Source organism: Bubalus bubalis, chromosome 9 (assembly GCF_019923935.1).
Source record: "Bubalus bubalis isolate 160015118507 breed Murrah chromosome 9, NDDB_SH_1, whole genome shotgun sequence".
Classification (NCBI taxonomy): domain Eukaryota; kingdom Metazoa; phylum Chordata; class Mammalia; order Artiodactyla; family Bovidae; genus Bubalus; species Bubalus bubalis.
In genome coordinates, this window is record NC_059165.1 from 90,254,228 (window position 1) to 90,277,621 (window position 23,394).

General features: G+C 53.1%; 2 protein-coding genes across 3 annotated transcripts in view; both read right to left on the reverse strand.

Annotated features, from left to right (window-relative positions):
- The window catches only part of GNG7 (G protein subunit gamma 7), a 138,407-nt gene extending 123,496 nt beyond the window's left edge, over nt 1-14,911 (reverse strand). The window contains exon 1 of one of the 2 annotated variants that reach the window (XM_006047836.4): nt 14,799-14,911. The gene's annotated coding sequence lies outside the window, so the exon portion shown is untranslated. The remainder of the gene's footprint in view (nt 1-14,798) is intronic. The other variant, XM_006047832.4, reaches the window with a different exon arrangement.
- A 2,231-nt stretch (nt 14,912-17,142) lies between these two features.
- On the reverse strand, nt 17,143-22,953 carry DIRAS1 (DIRAS family GTPase 1). The gene is made up of 2 exons (XM_025293124.2): nt 22,819-22,953; nt 17,143-20,124 (listed from the first exon to the last, which is right to left on the reverse strand). The coding sequence occupies exon 2, from the start codon at nt 20,052-20,054 to the stop codon at nt 19,458-19,460; it is 597 nt and encodes a 198-aa protein (XP_025148909.1). The 5' UTR covers nt 20,055-20,124; nt 22,819-22,953; the 3' UTR covers nt 17,143-19,457.
- Nucleotides 22,954-23,394: the final 441 nt, after the last annotated feature.

Genomic DNA, 23,394 nt, shown 5'->3' on the forward strand with positions numbered 1-23,394 from the left:
CCCATGACAGGAGGCTCTTGATCCGCATCACGTACCAGAAACGAGACGAGAAGCTGTGAGGACACAGAGCTTTATCTGCACTGTGGTTCCCTAAACCACATCAGTTTCCTGCAGTTACTGTAACAAACTGCCACCAGTTCAGGGCTTAAAACCACACCCATTGATTCTCTCATAGTTCTGGGGTTCAGGAGTCTGGCTCAGGCCGCACGGGGGCTAAATCCAGGCGTGGGCAGGGCTAGTCTTTTCGGAGGCTCCAGGGGAGCACAAGCTCTTGCCTTTTCCAGCTTCCAAAGGCGCCGCATCCCTGGCTCCTGGCCCCTCCCTCCATCCTCACAGCCAGCAGCACAGCACCTCCTGTCTCTGCCTCTGACCCTCCCCCTCCCTCTTATAAGGACCCTGTGATGACACTGGGCCTCCCGGGGAGTCCAGGGTCGTCCCCATCTCAGGGGCCTTACTTAACTTAATCCCTCCTGCAGAGTCTCCTCTGCCCCATGAGGTGACGTGTCCTTGGGGGCCCCATCACTCTACCACAGCTTGCTTCTAATTTTTTCCTCCATGTTTTTGTCTGATTTTTTTTTAATCCATTTTTTTCTTCATATTTAACACCTGCTGGCTACTAGACATACATTCTGTGTGGCCTGCTCCACCCCCCTTGACAGAGGAGCATCTCTTATAGATAAAACCAACCAACCAAAAACTGAAGCTCTGGCTAAAGAAAGCTGGGTGAGGCCCCCTGGCGACTGCAGAGCAGAGGTGGCTGGGAGTCCGATGGGAGTCCAGTGGGTTCGGGGCGGTGTCACTGGACACGAGGGCAGGTGGAGGCCGGGTGCAGTGGAAAGGTGGCCTTAGTGGAAAGGTGGGCAGGTCAACAGCAAGCAGGTGGTGTTTGTCAGAGCAGAGGGCATTCCAGGCCAGGGGAGGCAGGAGTGTGACCCCAGATGCAGGAGGGAGACAAATGAACAGTACAGAGAAAGCTGCGGTGGGCTGGCTGCACAGTTAACAAGGATGGGGACGAGAGTGGGGCTGGGGGATGAATGCAGTCAGCCAGAAGAACTCAAGTCCTTCCAAAGTCCCCAAGGCTGAGCTGAGAGAGAAGCAGCAAATGGATGAAAACCCCACCAGGCAGAGAGGCACAAACAATCGAGAAGTTTAAAAATAGACAACGGCCCCACGATGCCACTTCTGGGGACCCACCCGGGGGAACCGAAAACAACCATCGACATAAAAACCTGAAGATGGATGTTCATTGCAGCGCAAGTCATGGCAGCCTAACAGTGGAATCACGCCAAGTGCCCATTGATAGATGAAGGCATCAAGACACAACAGACGCATATGATGGAACATGATTCTACTCTAAACTATGAAAGTGGACAGACTCTGAGAACATGATGCTCAGTGAGAGAAGCAGACACAGAGGGACACACACTGTGTGATTCCACTGATGGGAAACATCCAGAACAGGCAGGTCCACAGACAGACAGTGGGTTCATGACTGTCAGGAGCTCAGGAGGGGATGGTGCCCGGAGTATTTAACAGGGACAGTTTCAAATTTAGAAGATGAAAAGGTGCTGGGTAGATGGGGGACAGGGGAAGAATGGTTGCATAATGGTGTGAATGTACTTAATGTTACTGAACTGTGCACCTAAAAACAGTTAAAGCAGTGAATTTTATGTGACATGTAATTCACCACAATGAAAAAACAAAGCAAATCAGAGTGGGTTGAAGTGGATGCAAGGAGGTGAGTTAGGAAACTCATGCAGCGCTGAGCAGAGAAATGGATGGGGGTGGGGGGAGGGGGGAGAAAGAAGGTGGGCTGTGTCTGGTGTGTGATAAACTAATTTTTGATTTCCAGAAACTGCTGTGACCGGCAGGGCCCTCCCTTAGGACGACAGGAGACAGGCAGCACGGATGGTCACTACCCTCACCCTGGCACCATCCCGCCATTGTGGGCTGAGTGAAGAGGCTACTGAGAAAAAGGCTTCGGTTCAACAAAGGGTTCCATTCACATCCCAGAGCAGGAGCAACTCCTGCCTGCCTTCTCCTGGGACATCTCCCAGGGGCACCCAGTTTCACTTTCAAAGGACATGCCAAACACCCCCCCAGAAAGCAGCCTGATTTCCAGCAGCCCTCTGCTTTGGCCAGACACTCTGCCACATGTGAGCCAGCACTCAGGGTGTGGCTCTGGGAGACGGGGCAAGAGGGCAGGAACAGCAGCAGCTTCACGGGGCTTCCAAGTCTTGGGCTGCCTATGCCAAAACTCTCCCCTGGGGTTTCAAAGCTCCCCCTCCTTTGATGGAGAGGGAAATGGCAAGCCGGTACTCTTGCCTGGAAAATCCCATGGATGGAGAAGCCTGGTAGGCTACTATTTATGGGGTCACAAAGAGTGGGACACAACTGAGCGACTTCACTCACCTCCTTTGATCAGAACATGGCACCTTCACAAAACCAGGCCAGAACCCTTAGGCAGGCTTCCACTGGGATTTCAGTCACCAGCAGTGAGCCCAAGTCCCGCAACCCTCATGCATGGATTTGGGATGTGAGGGGCCCATGTGTCTCACAGTAGTATGAAGACATTTCTCCCCAACATCCCGCAGTGTCTGCAGCCACACATGAAGATGATGAGCTGTCAACTCCTCAGTCTCATCCCCAGGAACACAGCCTTCACTGGGTACGACTGAACCCAGAGAAAGCTGACATCACGCTGCAAAGACTCAATGCAAAGTTCACAGTGCAAGGGCTTTCCCAGTGGTCCAGTGGCTAAGACTCTGTGCTCCCAATGCAAGGAGCCTGGTCAGGGAACTAGATCCCACATGCTACAATTAAAGATCTCGTTTGCTGGAATGAAGATGGAGGATCCCACGTATGGCAACTAAGACCTGAGGCAGCTCAATAAATAAATAAATATTAAAAAAAAAATTATCAGCACAGAGGGTGAAGGATCTGGCATCGGACTGGGAACACAGTGAGGTGATCTGGGGGTCCAAGGAGACTAATCCAGGCCTCTATGTATCCTGGGGGAGGGGACAGGTAATCAAGGTTAACATCTAGGTGAAGCCATGTGGGTGTCAGGGACACTGGAACGTGCTGAGAAGGCACTCAGCTCTGTGTGTTTTTTCCCAAACCCATCACTTTGATGTAATCATGAGAAAAGCATCACACAAACCTAGACGGAGAGATGTCTTGCAAAATTCCTGCCCGGCCTCCTCATGGCTGCCCAGGCATGAAAAGGAAAGTCAGAGAGCTCTCAGCACTCAGAGCGGAGAAGGAAAGCTGATGACTGAATGTCACATGGGGTCCTGGAGCGGGTCTGGGGCAGAAAAGGACATCAAGGGAAGCCAATGAAATCCAAACTTAGTGAGGGCCTGAGTCAACAGTGATGCACCCGCACTGAGTTCTGGGGGTGGCACAGGTGCTCTAGGGAGGAAGGGTGCTGGGGTGGGAGAGACTGGGCGAAGGGCACCCGGGATCGTCTGTACTACCTCTGTGACCCTTCTGGACATTTGCAATTAGTCCAAGATAAAAAGTTAATTTAAAAAAAAAAGAGAAAGGAAACAAAGAGTTTGGGATTAGCAGATAGATACAAACTAGTATATACAGGATGGATACACCACCAGGTCCTACTGTAGACCACAGGGAACTATATGCAATATCCGATATAAACGATAATGGGAAAGAATGTGAACGAGAATCTATATATTACAGCTGAGTCACTTTGCTGTACAGCAGAGATTAATGCAACACTGTAAATTAGCTATACTTCAATAAAATTTAAAAAAACAAGAAATAGATCTCAAAACTCAGTCCACTATCTTTCCTAGAGATGACATGTGGGATGCTGGTGGTGGTACCAGAGTGGCGGGTATGGGTACCAGCTCATCCTACACCCATTTCACAGTGAGGGAAGTGGAGGCTCAGAGGAGTGGAGGGACTTTGACAATTTGGAAATCATAGATGGAGCCGAGACTGGAACCCAAGTTTCCAGAACCCTGGCCCCCTGTCTTTCATCACCCCAAACCTGCACACACACACCTGAGGTTTGTGAACAGCACTGGATGTGTTTCGGTTTTTCTTCACACAGTCCCGGAGAGGCTCCTGGACATGTCTGATAAGAGAAAGAGAGACAGAGAGATGCAGACACAGAGAGACAAAGAGAGAAATACACAGAGAGACAAAGAGAGACAGCAAGAGTGAGAGACAGGAAGAAATAGACAGAAAAAGAGAGACAGAGAGACAAAGACAGAGAGAGAGACAGAGAAGCCAATCTATTTTTTTAAACAATAAACGCCCAGCTCATCCCCAAAGCCCCACCAACTCCATTGCTATTGATCATTCAAGTCAAAAACAACTCTGCATTTCATTAAGCAGCAATTTAAGGGGAAAAAAAATTCCATTTCTCACTCTTGCCTCAAATATTTAAAAGTCAGCCTGGAAGAATTAATCTGTCAGTTTCTCAACCTAAAGAGAAAGGCGTTGCTAAGTTCAGCAGTTGCTGAGCGAGGAGCCCCGTTGTGGGCGCCCAGCCAAGGGCAGGAAGCTTTAGTTTTCACGTCAACCCAGCCTCTTCCAAGCTCGCTCTGGGACGCTTTGCCTGGCAAACTGTGACTCCTGGAACATCATTCTACAAAACACCCAGCGCCTGCCATTACAAGAGTTTGTCTGAATATGTGTTCATTGCATCTGTTTTAATTTACTTTACCTGCTTTGGGGGATTTATAATGCAAAAGCTATGAGCACAGACATTTATAAACAAAGTTTTACGTTTGTACATTTTTAAAGAATGTTGTAATAAACATAATTGATGTTGTAAAATATGACTTCTTTTTGAGCTATCAGAAGCCACAGTTCATCAAATTTAAGAGCCTGTCATTTCTAAGATGCATGTCTCTCACATTTTGAGACACTAAAGGAAATCAGTGACCCATCTCAGTAGGGCACGATGACGCTATGGGAAATATAATCACTCCACACATTTGTTCCCAAATCATTAACCCCTGCCCACCCAGAAGGCTATGGGAATCCAAGCCCCTAACTAGGTAGCATCAGAAGCAACATCGTTTGCTCCTTGGAAGGAAGGCTATGACAAACCTGGACAGTATATTAAAAAGCAGAGACATCACTTTGTCGACAAAGGTCCATATAGTCAAAGCTATGGTTTTTCCAGTAGTCAGTGTACAGATGTGAGAATGGAACCATAAAGAAGGCTGAGCACCAGAGAATTGATACTTTTGAACTATGGTGCTGGAGAAGACACTTGAGAGTCCTTTGGACAGTGAGGAGATCAATCCTAAAGGAAATCAACCCTGAATATTCATTGGAAGGACTGATGCTAAAGCTGAAGCTCTAATGCTTTGGCCACCTGATGTGAAAAGACTCACTGGAAAAGACCCTGATGCTGGGAAAGATTTGAGGGCAAGAGGAGAAGACGGTGACAGAGGATGAGATGTCATAAAACTGTTAAAAAATAAAATTATGACTGACATAGAGGACAGACATGTGATTGCCAAGGAGGAGAGGGATGGGAGAGGGAAGGACCAGAAATTTGGGGTGAGCAGATGCAAACTATTATATATAGGATGGATAAACAACAAGGTCCTATTGCGCAGACCAGGGAACTCTCTTCAATATCCTGTGGTAAACCATAATGGAAAAGAATATGAAAAAGAATATATATATATATATATATATATATATATAAAACTGCATCACTTTGCTGTACAGCAGGAATTGACACAACATTGTAAATCAACTATACTTCAACAAAATAGACTTTTTAAAAATAAAATGACATTTGAGGCTCAGCCCTGTTTCCGTTGGACGGCACGGCTTTGAGGAGTGGAGAATGCAGAGGGATGATTCATGTAAAACTCCACACAGTATAGAGTTAGACCTTTCCCAACAGGCACTAGAAGTCACTAAGTTGTTCTTAGCTCCTTTCCCATAAAAACAAAATACTGGCAAGGGAGGGATGAATTGACAGAGCATAGAGGATTTTTAGGGCAGTGAAACTATTCTCTCATGGTGGATTCATGTCAGTGTACATCTGTCTCAACTCATACAAGACCAAGAACGAGCCCTCTGGTCAACTACTGACATTGGGTGACAGTGACAGGTCCATGCAGGTCCACGATTAAAATGGATGTCCCACTGGTGGGGGCTTTTGATGATGGGGAGGCTGTGTACAGGTGGGGGTAGGGGTATGCAGGGAAACCTCTGTTCCTTCTGCTCAGCTTTGCTGTGAACTAAAAAATAAATAAAGCTTATTTAAAAAAAAATCGAACTTCCCCAGTAGCACAATGGATAAGAATTCACATGCCAATGCAGGGGACATGGGTTCAATCCCTGATCCAGGGAGATCCCACATGCTTTGGAGCAACTAACTCCATGCGCCACAGCTACTGAAGTCCCCACGCCTTCGCAAACAAGAGGAGCCACCACAAAGAGAAGCCTGCACATGGCAACTAGAGACTGGCCTGCACTCTCCGCAACTAGATAAAGCCTGCTTGCAGCAAGGAGACCCCATACAGCCAAAAACAAATCAATAAATTTACGGAAAAATATCTTCTTACTTTAGTGCAACCATAGAATCATAAAATCTTATTAGAAATAGTTTAGCCAATGGTTTCTATCAGAAGGTGGTTCTGCCTCCTCCCAGGGGATGCTGGGCCATGACTGGGGCATCTGTGGTCCTCAGGACTAGGTGCTCCTGACATTGAGTGGGTGGAGGCCTGGGAAGCCTCCTCTCACCCCACAGCACCCAGGACGGCCCCACAGTGGATGACTTGGTCTCGCAGTCCTCAGTGCCAAGAAGGAGAGATCTTGCCTTAATCAAAACCACCATGTCAATAACAACAACATCTCATATTTACAGAGAACTCCTCCCGCCTCCTTCTGGAGATGCTTCATTGGATCTGCACAACCTGGAAGGGGACTTCCCTGGTGGCTCAGATGGTAAAGGATCTGCCTGCAATGCAGGAGACCTGGGTTTGATCCTTGGGTCAGGAAGATCCCCTGGAGGAAGAAATGGCAACCCACTCCGGTATTCTTCCCTGAGAATTCCATAGACAGAGGAACCTGGCGGGTTATAGTCCATGGGGTCACAAAGAGTAGGTTAAGACCGAGCAACTAACACTTTTCAGACACGACTGAGCAACTAACACTTACACTTTCATTTCAACCAGGAAGGCAGCCAAGACAGGTGTCCTGCAGATGACAAATAACCAAGAGCTTCCCTGGGGCTGCAAGGTCACCTGTGACCTCCTATACCCCCCTGTCCCAGTGAACTTGAAAACTCCCACTTCCTCCCAGGGGCCCAGTTGGCCCCAAGTTCTCCATTTTCTGTGCAATGGTGCAAATGTTGTTCCGGTGTTGAGAAAGAGGGAATGGGGTGGGGCAGGGCAGGAGGGCATTTAGCAACTAGGACCAGAGGGCCCCCCAAAAAGCTGACTCTCACCTTTCGAGGGTGGCCCCTTTCTAGGTGGTATGGGGTACACTGTGTACCCCTCCCACCAAAGATATGCACGCTTCCTAAGCCTGGAAGCTGGGAATGGGACCTGATCTGGAAATAGTGTCTCTGGGGGTGTCACTGAGCTAAAGTGAGGTCACACGGAGTAGGGTGGCCCTGACCCAAAAGTTGGCATTCTCAGAAGAGGGAAATGCGGACACACGTAAGGCTTAATACAGATTCTCTCCTTAACCAGTTCTACTCAGGCTACCTTGAACTTTTCAATGGGGCCTCGACGTTTGGGCCCCATGTTCATCTCTACAGTGTACAATTTCAGCAAGAATCCTGCTAAGTTGATGGACTGAGATTTCCCCCAGTTTCCACATCTGATCACCCCCATACTTCACTGGGCTCCTCAGCCCCTACCCCAGCTAATGTCTGCACCTGGAATCTGAGAGATCCCTTATCCAGAATTACCCCAGTGCTTCCTCTTAGCAATCTCCCATCCCCTGACCCTCACCTGCTCTTTGGCTACTCATTGCCACTGGTCTGTACTGTATTCGGAATGGAGCCCAGTTCTAAAATGAGGTTTCTTTTCCCCATTGCAATCATTTCTGGGTAAACTCTTGTTTTTACTGTTGTAACTACTGTCCAGCTCTGGGTTTTCTCTGACAGACACACAGGGTGAAGGCATGTGACAACAGGGGCAGAGACCAGAGTAATATGTCTGTGAGCCACAGGGCGCTAGGGGTTGCTGGCAACCACCATCTTTCAGAAGGGTTTCCCTTCTCAGGAGGGAAAGAGAATTGACTTTACTAGTTGACTTAGTGGTAAAGACTCTGCCTGCAACGCAGGAGACGAAGGAGACGCGGATTCGATCCCTGGCTCAGGAAGATGCCCTGGAGAAGGAAATGGCAACGCACTCTAGTATTCTTGCCTGGAAAACCCCATGGACAGAGGAGCCTGGCGGGCTACAGTCCAAAGGGTCCCAAAGAATCGAACATGACTGAGGGACTGAGCACACACACACACACACACACACACACCACTCTGCAGAAGCCGAAGAGGCAAGAAAGCCCCTGCTCTGGGGACCCCAGGGGGAGCATGGCTCTGTCCACAAGGATTGCAGGCTTCTGACCTCTAGGACTGGGAAAAGACAGATTTCTGTTGCTTCGGGCCGTGTGGTCTGTGGTGCTTTGTAACGGGGCCCCAGGAAAGTCACACAATTAGCCAAAGACAAGGTTGCTAGGGTTGGCGCATTATTTCTCAACCTCCCCCCACCCCACCCTATCCCCCAGCAACCGCCTGTCTGTCCAGCCCGGGAGCTACATGGACTTGGCCCAATTCACCTCCTGTCTTTGATTTCTCTTGACTTTTTAGGCCACCAAATTAAGGGGTTTCTTAAGAAGGCAGGGGCCGAGGTCATGGCCTTGACAAAAAAGGACAAGATGTGACCAGTGGTCACCATCACAAAGCTACCAGGCAGGTTGCAGATTCATTTGGATCCCAGATTCACCTGGCCCCTCGCCCTGGCACCTCCTCATGTCAGCACAGAGGTGCAGAAAACACATGTACACACCCACAGACACTCATGGTTATGAAAAGCAGACTCTCAACTAATTGTCATGCAGCAAAGATGGGTCACTTTTTTGTATTTTATCATCTCCAAACAGTTAACTTTCAGAAATTCCAAAAAAGGAGCAATTTCTACAAATCAGTCTTTCTCCCTTGGCACTGCATCTAGCATGGAGGGGGCAGGGGCTGGGAAGGCTGCTCCACAGGCATGGTGCCCAGGAGGGCACCCCCAGACAGGATGACCAGGCCTGGTATCCAGAGTGCTGGGGAGGAGGGAGACTTTGCCCATGATGACTGCACCGCCCCCAACCTGTCTCCTAGCAAACTTCTCAGCACAGGCCTTCTCTCTGGCCTCTTCCCTTGATGTCCCGGGCACAGGTGTCACCCCCACGGCTCTGTGCCCTGAAAGACTGCTTCCTTTCACTGCACACCTGGGGAGCTTCTGAAATACACAGCCTGGGGCCTCCAGCCCCGCCACCCTCCAGGGACCCTGACTCAGAGAGCCGGCCCAGGGACAGGATGGCCCCAGGGGCCCGTCTCCACACCGCCCCCCACGCACACACAAGCGTTTCATTCACGTGGTGCTCCCGGCGCCTGGCACCCGGTCTGAAGCTTAAAATAGGCACACAACCAGCCTTTGTTGGGGAGAGGAAGGAAGGAAGGAAGGTTTCAGACAAAGGAGACAGCAAACTGCACCATCCAAGAAAGCTGAGGGCATGCGCTGGGTGGGCAGAGTGGGAGGGGCCATTCCTGGAGTCAAAGTGAAGGTCAGCCCGAAGGTGGGGTGGGGCCAACTCCCCACCGAGGGGGCAATTTGATTTTGTCGAGTGGGTGATGAGTTGGTGAAGATGGCAGGGAAAGTGATGAACCAATCTCAGCTTTAGACAGAAGATTCTGGTTATGGTGGGCATGAGGGTCAACCCACCAGAGCAGGAGAGACTAGAGGCTGATCTGCCAGCTGGGATGTTCTGAGCAAGAAACAGGGAAGCATTTAACTCAAGGAGGGAAGAAATGCAGACAAGAGAAAGAGAAACAGAACCAGAGGGCTCATGCCCGAACGACCCCCAACTATGGAGCTTCAGTTTGGAGGGCTGTCAAATGCTCAGGAAAGAAAAAAGCCATTGACACAGCAGACCGATTCTTCACCACCAAAACGCAGAAACAGCCCAGATGTCCACCAACAAGTGAACAGATAAACACGTGTGTCCTTTCACATGGGAACGTCACTCAACCATGAAAAGGAGAAGCCCTGACACCCACTATCACGTGGCCAGACCCTGAGAACACGACACACAGTGAGAGAAGCAGACACAGAGGGACACACAGGGTGTGATTCCACTGATGGGAAACGTGCAGAGCAGGGCGATCCAGAGACACAGAGAGTGGGTTCCTGGTGGTCAGGGGCTAGGGAGGGGGTGGGGGTGACTGCTTATGGGGATGGAGGTCTTACTGGAGTTCTGGAAGGTTCTAAGTCAGCTTTATGGAGATGGTTGCAAAACTCGATAAACTTACCAAAAAACTGAAGTGTGTGCTAAAGTGGCTGAGTTTTATGATGTGGCAATTGTACCTCCATTTAAGAAATAAGCAGTAAGACTTTATCCCTTTGCAAGGTTCTCCAGGAGAACTTGCTTCCCAGGTGGCACAGTGGTAAAGAATCCACCTGCCAATGCAAGAAACGCAAGACAAAAATGAAGAGAAAAAAAAAGAAAACAAGAAACTCAGGACACTCAGATTTGATTCCTGGGTCGGGGAAGATCCCCTGGAGAAAGAAGTGGCAACCCACTCCAGTATTCTTGCCTGGAAAATCCCATGGACAGAGGAACCTGGTGGGCTACCATCCATGGGGTTGCAAAGAGTCAGACACGCATGCACCCACCAGGAGAATTAGTACTTCCTAGAAGAGTCTCAGAGCTGTCCACCAGCCCCCCTGCCCGCCAGCTACTGGGACAAGATGCAACAGCACAGGATGGAAGAGGAGAAGGCGGGACCTGGGCAGCTGGGACAAGTCACCCATCTTTGCAGTGACCCATTCTGGTCTCTGAGGTCTCCTGGGTGTCATATGGAACAAACACTTTCTTCTAGACCCTGAATAGAGAAAGAGAGGCCATGCCCAAGGGCAGTACAAGAAAGACGTGGTGAAAAGTGAGGTTCAGAGCTACTGAAGTGAGCATTGAACATGGTGACCCTTGACATCATCAAGGACAGAAGACTGAAGAAGACAAACCTTCCCAGAACAAAGACACAGCTCGGCCGATCATCCTTGGGCTGTGAAGACACAGCCACCTGTAGAGGAGCAATGGAAAGAAAAGTTCATGTCCACACCCCACAATCACACAACTGTCCTGGGAACCATCCCCTCTAGAAAGCTCCAGAAAGTTCCAAAGTCATGGAGGCCAGGCCCAACCACACTTCTCTAAGAAACTACAAAGGAGTTTCAAGAATTCAGTTGCCCAGGACTTCCCTGGAGGTCCAGCGGTTAAGACTCTGAGCTTCCACTGCAGGGGGTATGGGTTCGACCCCTGGTCGGGGAACTAAGATCCCACATGACCCATGGCACAGCCCCCCAACAAAAAATAACACACACAAAAATGCCCCAGAAAATACTCTTTTAAAGATAATTATTTATTACCAGATGCAAATGAGAAAACTTGTAATAACACCTTGGAGGGAAGAAGGAGCTTTTTACACTACTACAGGGTATACCAAAAAAAATGCCTCCATTCAGTAAGCAAAAAGCTCACTGTGTCAGGGTAATTCATATTCAGTTGTCTTTCCCTTCAAACTATAGGGCCCTGGGCTTTATGAAACATGGAGCAGCAGAAAGCAATGGCACTGATTACAATCATTTTCAGTAGACCTAGAACCATCTGAAGAACTCAAGCTTCTGAGGAAGACGCCTGTACTCGGTTACAATCTAGGAAAACAATCACAAATGTTGGCTTCTTTCAGTGCCGGCAGCTGACCAGTTAATCACATACTCAAAACCAGTAGAAGTGTTCGAAAGCCACATGGAAGACCCACCTAGAAAGAATTCAACATTTCTAAATTTTTCTAAAAGTGGTGTGATTTTTTTTTCCCCTTCTCTCAAAAGAACACAAGATGACATAAAAACCAACCCAAATCTGAATGGCCATACTTCCCAAGGGTGAAAGGTGAGATGTGATATTTAAAGGAGAAAATAACTTAGTTTTGTTTCCAACAGGGGGTTTCCACCAGGGGTGATTCTGCCCCCTGGGGACAGGGGGCAATATCTGGGGATATCTGTCATTGTCACACTGGTGGGGAGGTGCTCCTAGCATTGAGTGGATGGGGCCAAGGATGCTGCTCCTCACTCCACAGGGCCCAGGACGGCCCCCCACAAAGGACGGCCTGGCATTAAGGCCAGCAGTGCACTGTTTATTAGCACTGCCAAGCGGAAAGACCCTGGCCCATCACGGAAAGTCAACTTATAAATCTCATATATTTATTTTTGTTAGTTTATTTTTTGGCCACACTGTACAGCATGTGGGATCTTAATTCCTCAACCAGGGGTTGAACTCACACCCCCTGCATTGGAAGGCAGAGTGGGAGGTCCCATGCAAAGCTCATGTATTTAAAGAGCATATAACTGTGGCCCAGTGGCCCCCTTCAGGGCACACATCTGAATGGTTCCTGTGGGGTACACTTCATCAGAACGACCCAAGAACCTTTCTCTTAAGTAGATGTGCTTGTTCCTTGATAAAGCTTCAGAATTCAGGCAGATCCAGGTAGACTTTTCCTTTGTCATTGTTGTTTTTCCCTCATGTTTAATAATGTGAAGAAAAAAATTTTTTGCAGATTATTTTTTTAAAGCTCCAGAAAGGATTATTACGTGCACCCCAAGATTGAGGGACTGAAATCAAGCTCCAAGTGATTTCTTCCCTCTCCTCCCTGACAACCCAGTAATTCTACCCACCCACCTTCCTCCCCCCCAATAAACCTTAATTTAGAACATTATTATCAACACGCACGTATCCTCGCCATGTGCCAGGAGTGTGCGAGGTACACGCATCTCCTCGTTTCACCCTCTCAGCGATCCTGTGAGGTACCTGCTCCAGTTTTATTACTCCCATTTTACAGAGGAGTAAACTGAACCCCCAGAGGGGATACAGCCAAGAGAGCAGTCAGAGGGGACAAGAGAAGGCAGGCCCGCCTATCAGAGCCCCTCCACTCTCAACCTGTGCAAGACCATAGCCTGCAACTGAGCAAATTTGAGAACTTGGCATTTGCCTTGCTGACATCCTGCAATGGTGAAGGCTCTTTGCTGCTCATCACGCCTGTCTTCTCCCACCCATATTCCAGCCCTGAGCAACCCCCTCTTCACAGGGAAACTCAAGTGCCACCCACTTCCCTCAATATCATTGTCCCTAAAACTTCTACTTTGATTCCTAACTCCTGACTCCCCAAATTCCTGAAAAATTCAGCCACCAATACAAACCTTTCCATTTCCCCTCTGTGCCCTGCACGCCAGAAACAGACCTCAGTGTGTCCAGCATCCATTGTCTGCAACTCACTGAGTTACCAAGGGGTCTCTGCCTACACCAGATGATTAGCCAAGGTGGGGGGGGCGATTCCCTTCTGCTATCCTCATTACTGACTTCAAACCTAGACCCCTCTAATTTACTCCTGAATAGTCAACCTCCTGGAAAACACCTGGTCCAGGGCAGCGGGGTGTCTCCCAGCCTCTAGCCCACCTCCCTCCACTCTCCTCTCTCTCTCATCTCTCACAGACACTCCGTTTCTCCCGACAGCCATCAGATGCCTTTAGAAAGAACCCTGACCACCCCCCCCACTTCTCGCAGTTCCCCCAAAGTCTGCTCTTTGACCCTGTGCCAGCTCACCCTGACCCCAAGTTCCTCCACCATCACCAACTCCATCACAGTCCACTTCCCTGCTACCCTGGAGCCCCAGCTCCAGCCCGATCCTCAACTCCAACGACAGCCCCCAACTCCAGCCCAGATCCCCAGCTTCCTTTCAGTGGACCCCAACCCCAAACTCCAATCCAAATTCCCAGCCTCAGCCTCTTCCTCCTCAAGGGACCTCCTCTTCAACCCTCAACTCCATCAGCAGCCCCCTCCCCAGCTAACCTTCAACTCCCAGCTCAAGAACCCCAACTCTAACCCAACCCAGGGTCCAGCCCATCTTCAGGAACCCCGGCCCCCAACTCGGATTCCCAGACCCTCCTCACAGACCCCGACTCTCAACTACAGCCCAGATTCCCAGACCCTCCTCACAGACCCCGAACCTCAACTCCAGCCCTGATCCGCAGTGCCTCCTCACAGACCCCAAACCCCAACTCTAACCCGGATCCCCAGTGCCTCCTCACAGACCCCAACCCCCAACCCCAAACCGGATCCCCAGTGCCTCCTCACAGACCCGGACCGCCAACTCCAGCCCGGGTCCCCGGTGTCTCACAGACCCCGAATCTCAACTTCAGCCCAAATCCCCAGTGCCTCCTCACAGACCCGGATCCCCAACTCCAGCCCATATACCTGGTCCTTCCTCACAGACCCCGACCCCCAACTCCAGCCCGGATTCCCGGTGTCTCCTCACAGACCCCGACCTTCAGCTCCCGCCCAGAATCCCGGGCGCCTCCTCACAGACCCCGACCCCCAACTCCGTCCCTAGCCAAATCGGAGCCGTTCCAGGACTCCCCCACCCGCAGCCGCCCAGGCCTCCCCTCCGCCCCGGCCGCGCCCTGCCCCCGGGGCTTGAGGCGGGGGCGGCAGACCCAGACCCGAATAGCGGCGGCAAGAACCCTTACCTGCGCTAGGGCCACCGCGGCCGCCTCAGCCCCGCCGTGCAGCCGAACCCACCGCCGGCGGGCGAGCACTCGCTCCCCTCTGCGGGGGCAGGGCCAGCGGGCGGAGGGCGGGCACTGGAGGCTGATGCGGCCAATCGTGAGCCCCGGCGACGGGAGCTAGCACTGGGGGCGGGGCGCAGAGCAGGCAGCGGGGTAGGGTGCGCCCGGGAGAGCGGGGTGTGGGGTGCGGGCGGGGCCGGGAGGCGGAGCGCTGAGTGGCACCGCGGCTGGCCACCCGCAAGGGAAGAACGCGCGGGGGGCGGGGCTATGCTAATATGCAAATAGGTACATTGTGGTGGACTGCTCCGCGAGGGTCGAGCTGAATTTCAAAGATAACTTGGAGACTGACGTCGAGGAGGCGCGAGGCGATTTGCCAGTTCAAATCCCGGGTAAGATCGAGGGTTCAAATCCATATCCTAGCTCACTTGGGGGTAAGAACGTCCTCTCCCAATCTGTCTCTTGACCTCCGGACAATGATAATAACTGCTCCCTCTCCTTGAATTGTTTGCATAAAGCTAGGAGGAGAAACGATATTATCCCCGTTTTACAGAGGTGGAAACTGAGTCTCAAGAGAGGTCAAACTCAAGGTTATTCGCCCAACCCTCTCCAGGGTTTCATAATATCCTAACTCCTGAGTCTTGATTGTAAAATGCAGATTTACCAGCCCTCACCCAGATGGAATGAATCAGAATCCTGAAGCTAACTGGACCCCTGGAGTGTGCATTGTTGACATGCTCCCCTGGTGATGTTGGGAAGAATTTGGTGTGTCTCTAAAAGTATACAGCAGTCATGGAGAGGAGAGTTTCTCATACAGGAGGATGAAGCCATTGTACTGTGGGACATCAGGAACTTTATGCAACACTGTTACTCTATGATCTGAACTGCTGGCCTACCAGCTGGGCCCCCCAGGGCTGCTGTCATCCCCGCAGGAATCTCCCTGCTCACTCCCTGCAGTGCACAGAGAGAACCAGAGATCTGGGGACTGCATCTCCTTCCCTGGCTCCATCCCTCAGGAGGAATTACTGTCTGAACAAGGGTGGCAAACTGGTGGCCCCAAGACAAGACGTGGCCCCAAAATCCTATAAAAATTCTAAATTTGCTGCCAAAATTGAAAAACTAGGATGTTTCATGAGAAGAAATTCAGATTTCCAGGAGCTCTTGAAAAATTAGGTCTGGCAATTCCTTCAACTGTCAGGTGAAGGGACTGATTGCCAGTGACCCCAAAGACAGATTCGGGCAGGGCTGGGGCAAGGGAAGTGAGACACTTTTCTGAAATCTAGAACCTAAAGGGGTGTCCCCAAACATTCACTATCAAGATAAACACTATATAAATGTCTTTTTTTATTTTTGGCCACAGGGCGTGCAGCTTGAGGGATCTTAGTTCCCCTATCAGGGATCAAACCTGCGCCCCTTGCATTGGAAGCTCAGCATCTTAACCACTGGACTGGCAGGGAATTCCCCATAAATGTCATATTTTAAAAATTAAAAATAAATGCAGAAAAAATCCATGGTGAACAAAATAACTACAGTTTTAAAGAAAGACAAGATTTGATTCTGTGTTTGTGCACACCAGCTCCCTTGCTACCCTCTAGCCCCAGCCCTGTCAGAGCCTATCTTTATTTCAAATAGTGATGTTTTGCTCATCATGGATTCCTTTGCATTATATATTGCATTAAAATATATATCTAGATGACTTGAGTATTTTTTTTCCCTTACCCGTGGAGAGAGCCTCATTCTCCTCACCCTGGGGCACCGTGGGGACATTTCAGTGCTTCTCCCTCTAGTCCCAGCCCCACTTAGCAATTGGCAAACTTGGCGACTTGCCTGGTAGTTCAGTGGCTAAGACTCCGAGCTGCCAGTGCCAGGGGCCTGGGTTTGAGCTAGACCCCACATGCCTCGACTAAAGATCCCACGTGCCACAACTAAGACCCAGTGCAGTCAAATAAATAAATAAAGTTAAAAGAAAATAAATTTGCAAACTCTGTCCTGAGCCATTTAGCAGATAGGAAAGCTGAGGCCCTGCAGGTTTTCCCCCACATAATATGGGGGTCATCATGCCTGCTAGAGCCCTTCCATTGACTGCAGTAAGTACTGGGTCCAGCAGGGCCTGTGAGATCTCTGGTGGGGACCACAGAGGAGAAGCACTGAAATGTCCCCACGGTGCCCCAGAGTCCTCGTTCACAGCAGTCCAAGCTCTTCCCACAGCCCCCTCCCTCAGCCCCGCCCCACACCTCCCCATCTTTCCAGTCCCTCATCCTTTCCAGGTGGCGAGCTAACTTCCCCACCCCCAAAGAAGGCGCACTGGTGGGGAATGTGGAATCCACGACTTTATTGCAGGAAGACTATTTCTAGAGTGAATGCTACACAGACCCCACAACAGGGGGCAGGGGGACACCCACATGCGAGGGGGCAAAGGGGCAGGGGCGGAATCACAGCAAGCATGGCCTGGCACGGTCCCCAGAACCCCTCTGTCCCCCAGGGTCGGGGCAGGGCCTGGGGCAGGAGAGGCCTGGAGGCGGGCAGGGCCCCAGGGAGATTGTGCTATCAGGGTGTGTCCCTGAGAAAGGGCCGCAGACCCCCACCCAGCCCCACTTTCTCTGGCACCTTCAAGTGGGAGGGGTCAACACCAGTTGCTGTGGGCCCTGGACCCACCACAGGCCAGGGGGGCTCAGCTATACCCAGATAGGATGTTACCTGTTCTTCCATGGGCCTGTCCACATGCCGGGCAGTGACACACATGTGCATATGCACACACACACAGTGTACCCAGTAAATATTTGCGGAATGAACAGCCACACAGATGCAAGGGGAAAAAACACACTGCTACCAAGATGGACACAAACAGTCCCTCTCACCCACATACAGTCTGCGTGGTCACATGACAACAGCCACAGGGCCTCTCTCTCATATGTGTGCATGCACACACACACAGACACACACACACACACAGCTTCCTCACACTTCATGACACCAGTGCTGCTAAATGGCTCCAGGGAGAGGCCCAGGAGGCAGGCAGCTGAGACCCTCCATCCCAAGACCACAGGCAACTGAATGCTGCCCACGAGCACATGAGCTGGGATGTGGGTCCATCCCTGGTCATGCCTTCAGATGAGGCCACAAATGCATGCTGTTGCAAGTTGCTGAGTTTGTGGTCATGTGTTCCCTAGCAACAGCTGATGGATACAGATGTCAGGCTGAGAGACACCTTACTACAGAGTGAAACAGGCGTGGCATTCCTCAGTCAGGACAAAAAGGTTTACCAATGCTTTCTGCTATTAATAAATCACATCACCCACACCCAAAAATGCAGCCACATACAGCCACACTCTTGCAGGTGCCAAGGTCACCCATCACAAGTGTCCAGTCCTGTTGGCAACCACATGACCCACATCTCCATACACCCTACACTGTGATCACACTGCATACTGTCACACACACAGGAGCCCCCCCATACATGCTTAGACATAAGCCATCCGCCCAGCACACCAAGGTGCCCAGTTCATCATCCCATGGGATTCCCCCCCACCACCCTAGGCCTACAGGTCACCTTCACACTGGCCGACACAGCCTCACCGGGTCCCATGAGTGTGGTGTCATCTAGACACTTACAAAAACATAATCTCAGGGTGGCGGGCACACCCCGACTCCAGGACACACGCCTTCCTGGGCAGCCCCCATGGCCTAGTAGGTGGGAGGCAACAGGTTGGGCAGAGCTCTGCCTCCAGCCCCACAGACCCTGCTAGTGCTGGGTCCAGATGCCTGCCTCTGACAGGGTCCGGCTCCCCCTCCCCTTGTTCTCTGTCCATGGGCTGTGTCCAGGAAGGCCCTCCATATTCATCCCAGACAGTCTCCTGGAGTTGTGCTGTGGCCATTGGCTGGTTCTGGGCCTCCTCTGCCTGCACCCCAGGCCCAGGCCGGGTGTGGAGTGGGATTCCGGGCTGGTGGGGCACTGCTGAGGGCCCTGTTTGGTTATTGCCTGGCAGCCTGAGACCCAGCCCGCAAAGCCCCCCACCAAGCTGTGGGGACGGGGACGAGAGGAGTGGTCTGGGACCTGGGTTGGGGGGGCCCAGGTCAGAGGTCATGAGGGATGGAAGCGGGAGGGGAGTGTATGTTAAACACCAAATAGGAGAAAACAAAATCTGAGGTCCATGTGCATTTCAACTCCCTCCTCCCCAGCAAGGTCACAGTGATCTAATGGGGGGACCCAAGGGGAAGGGGCAGGAGTGGCAGACACGGAGATGGGGAAAAAAACCGGCGTCCTCAGTCCAGATAGGGACAAACAGCTTCCTCCCCACCGCCTGTTTTCCCACGTGCAGATCATGGGGGCCACCTCCAGCACTTGCCTTCCAGGGATACAGACAGGATGAGGGGTTGGAACAAAGAGGGAGGGGACAGCAGAGTGATGCAACAGAGCTGGGTTGCCACAAGCCCAGAACTGCCACAGGCTTGGCAAGGCCTCAGTTTCCCCGCTGGAGATGGTGGATGAAGGGAGAGAAGTGGAAGAGGTGGGAGGGAGGCCGGGAGAGGAAGGAGAAAGGGAGGAGGAAGAGGGCACAGGACTTGGGGAGAGGCCTGTGCCCGGGACAAAGGGGTGCCGGCGGCGGTGGCGGGCTCTCTGGCTCACATGAGAACGCATTTGCCCTTGATGCGGTCTGTCCTCTTCTGTTTGCTGGAGCGCTTGCCATCGATGTTCAGGCTCATGTTCCGGCGCGTCTCCAGCGTGAGCAGCTCCTGGAAGAGCTCCTTGACGTTGTAGTTCATCTTGGCCGAAGTCTCCATGAAGGCGCACTTCCACTCCTGGGCCACAGCCTGGGCCTCGCGGGTGTCTACCTCCCGCTGGGTCTCGTCGCACTTGTTGCCCACCAGCATGACAGGGATGTCCTCCACGCTGCCCTTGATCTGCACAATGAGCTTGTAGATGGGGCCCAACTCCTCCAGCGACTGCTTGCTGGTGACCGAGAAGACCAAGATGAAGGCATGGCCCTTGGAGATGGACAGCCGCTGCATGGCCGGGAACTGGTGACTGCCCGTGGTGTCAGTGATCTGCAGCGTGCACACACTCTTGTCGCAGCTGATGACCTGCCGGTAGGTGTCCTCAATGGTGGGGATGTAGGTGTCCCGGAACGTGCCTTTGACGAAGCGCAGCACCAGCGAGCTCTTGCCCACGCCGCCCGCCCCGAACACCACCACTCGGTAGTCGTTGCTCTGTTCAGGCATCTTCCACACGGGGGTGTGGGGCGGGGCCGGGAGAGCTCGCAGCTGCGGCTGCTAGAACCCCAGACCGACCCTGCACAGAGAGGAGTGTCAGATGCAAAAGGCCCACCCAGGTTGGGAGGGAGTGAGGGGGTGGGCTTCTTGGAGGAGGCAGCATTTCTCCTGCCTCCCCGTTGATCTGGTTGACTTTGCCATTCAGAACTGCACCCTCTGCCTGTCTGCTTTCCCTCAATGAAATATGGGGCTTGAGCTCCTTTCGGGGTGTAGAAAGACTTGACTGGAAGGAGCGTGGAGATGCCATCATGGGGTGCACACCCGCAGCTTCCTCCACCTGTACGCTCCCCCAGCCCCCAGGAAGCACTGGCTTTTCCCTGGGTCTGTGACTGGGGCAAGCTGCCTTGCCACCCTGAGTGTTTTCTCCTCTGCAAAACAGGTGAAGTGGTGCCTGTCTCCAGCCATCACAGGCTCTCTGCTCTCCCTCAAGCCCATGCGAGCTGCATGGTGGGGTATCTAAAATGCAGATGGCAGGGCCTCAGCCCTGGAAGCAGTGAATCCTTTGGTCCAGGGCCACAGCCCTGGGAACTTGCATTTTAAAGCTGCTCTCCTTCCCGCATCCCCTAAGTGTGATCCTGGCACAAGAGGTCCAAAATTTTGCAAATCATAAAGCCGGTTTTCCAGGTTGTAGATGAGAAAACTAAACTTAGCCTAGAGAAAGCCCCACTTCCTAAACTCCAAACCCAGACTACAGTCTGGCCTGCCACCCAGGTCTGATGTGTCCGTAGGAACAGAACTCTCTGCGAGGGAGTCCTCTCATCCTCTGTCCCCACCTCTGTGCTCAGAGAGGTCCAGTGACCTTGGAAGGTCACACAGCACAGCAATTCCTAAAATGATGACTGTGGGGGAAGAACTGTGGCCTGGTGGCGAGAAGGCAGGAATCCTGTCTCCAGTATCTGCATCCTTATCTATAGAAACAGCAGCATCCCCTTCCCTGCCTCCTCTCAGCCATCTCTGAGGGTCCCTCAGCATGGAGGGGTGTGTCCACAATGAGACAGAGAAGACATGGCAAGATTGCCCCCCTGGCCATGCTACTGCCCTCAGGTATGGGGGGTGGGGCAGGTAGTATGCAAGATCCAATGACGTGAACCTGGCAATGAAAACCCTAATAAGTAAATTGATGTCCTGAGCCTCAGTGTTCCCATCTGTGAAATGTGAGCAGTTGCAGCACCCATTCCATGGAGGTGCTGGGACAAAGAGTGTCAGACGCTGGAGAAAGCCCTTGGCAGGGTGCCTGGCACACAAGAACCCTCAGTAAAGATGGACAGACATGATTCTCCATCTCAAGGACCCAGGATGTAAAGCACCTGGCTGGTGGCGGGTAGGGAAGTCACGTTCTCAGTGATCAAAAGTAACAGGTTTGTTGGGAAAAGACAGACAGTGAAGCTAACAGCTGACACAGACCCCACAAATGACGTGCCAGGCAAACTTGTAGGAGCTTTAGCGGCTGTAACTCATGGGGGACCGTAAGGCATCTCAGTGACATGCATAGCATTGGGGGGCAGTGGCTGGTGAGGCTGGCAGCCTGCTCTGCAGTTACTGCCCTCTCCTGGGTGAGCACCCCGAGAAGTGGGCTCAGCGCTTGGCAGCTGGGCACCGCCCAGACTGGCCAAGGGATCTGGGGTGGCTGGTAAACCATTGGCTCGGCTGCCCCAAACCAGCCCTTGCCTTGCACTGAGTGCAGACCCCCCAGAAGGTTTCTGGGCATGTCCACAGGGGTGTCCTCCAGGAGGGGTCCATGGGGGCCTGGGATCCCTGACTGGGAGCCCCATTCCATAACCCCTAAACCCACGCCAGGGGCCTCCCTGGGTGCCATTTGAATCCCACCCTCACCTCCCCTGGGCTGGGGTGGGAGGAGGAGGGGGCCATGGGCACCGAGGCTCCAGAGGGGGTGGCACAGGCTCAAGGTCACAGCAGAGAGGTGGCCGAGTAGAGCAGGGTTTGAACTGGCCCTAGTTGCCTGCAAGGCCTGGGGTCCTTTCCCTGTGCAAGGCAGCCCACCTTGAGACTCCCAGGCCAGACGAATCTGCCCAGTCCTGGGCCCCCGAGTCCAGCGAGGAAGGTTGGAGTGACCTTAGGTGTAAGAAAGCAGGCCCAGCTCAGGGGAGGGCCTGGGGGTAGGGGCTGGCTGCCCCAAGGGGGTCTGACTTAGTAGGGACTACCTGACCAATGAGGGGTTTGATGACAGAGGGCCTGCTCTAGAGGGGCCTGTCGGGGGAGGCCAGCCCAGGGGCTCCCCTTAGCCCAAGGAGGATCTAAGTGGTGGGGGAGGGGGTGTCCACCGGAGGAGGGGCTCCTGGATGAGGGGCTTGGCTTGGAGAGGGAGCAGAAGGGCTGAATGGGTGTGTGGTCGGAACAGACCAGCTCGGGGCCCACCTGACTCCTCCTGGAGAGGTCCTGACTGCGGGACCGAGGGGCTGCGGTGGGCCGGAGGGGCTGGCTTGGTCGAAGGGCTCCCGGTCAGTACCATGGGGGAGGGGTGATGCCAAAAGGGAGCTGTCCAAGGTGGGCGCGCGGAGGGAGGCCCAGCCAGGGCCCGGCCGGACTGGGGAGGGGGTTCCGGTGGAGGGCTCGGCGGGGAGGAGGGCCCAGCCCCGCGGCCGCGGAGGGTGGGGCTCAGACAAAGGAGGGGCGCGCGGGGAGAGGACCTGCGGGCCTCGCGGGGTGATGCAGCGGGCCCCGGCGCCCCCCGCCCCCCGCCCTGGCCACCTACCTGGGCGCTCGTCCCTGAGGCGCCGCCGCGGCTGCTGCTGACCGGCTCCGTGTCCGCTTGGGCGCCGCCGCCCCCCGCACGCCCGCCGCCGCCCGCCCGAGCTGCCTTCGCCGCCGCCGCGCCCGCGCCCGCGCCCGTCCCCGCCCGTCCCCGCCCGCCGCCGGGCGCCGCGCTCCGCCCCTCCCCCGGGACCCGCGCCCCCGGCCAAGGTCACCGCCGCCCCGCGCCCGGCCTCGCGCCCACAGTCCCTCCCGGGCCCCGCTCAGACCCCCGCCCCTACATCGCCGCCTGACAAACACAGAGTGCTGCCAGGGACGCCACGCGGGTGGGGTCGGCTTCTCGGGGATGCAGCTGGAGCACCCCAGGGTCACCCTGCAGCCAGCGGCTGGGCAAGATGAGGGGCACCCGGGAGCAAAGAGAAGGGGCCAGCTGGCAGAACCGTAGATAAGGGTACTGAGGGACAGAATGGCAACCCCTTGGGCTGGTCCAGGGGGTGGGAGGTGTCCAGCTTAGGGGCAAGGGAAGGAATGTGCATCGATGGAATAAATAAATAATCAATCAATAAACAGATGTGTG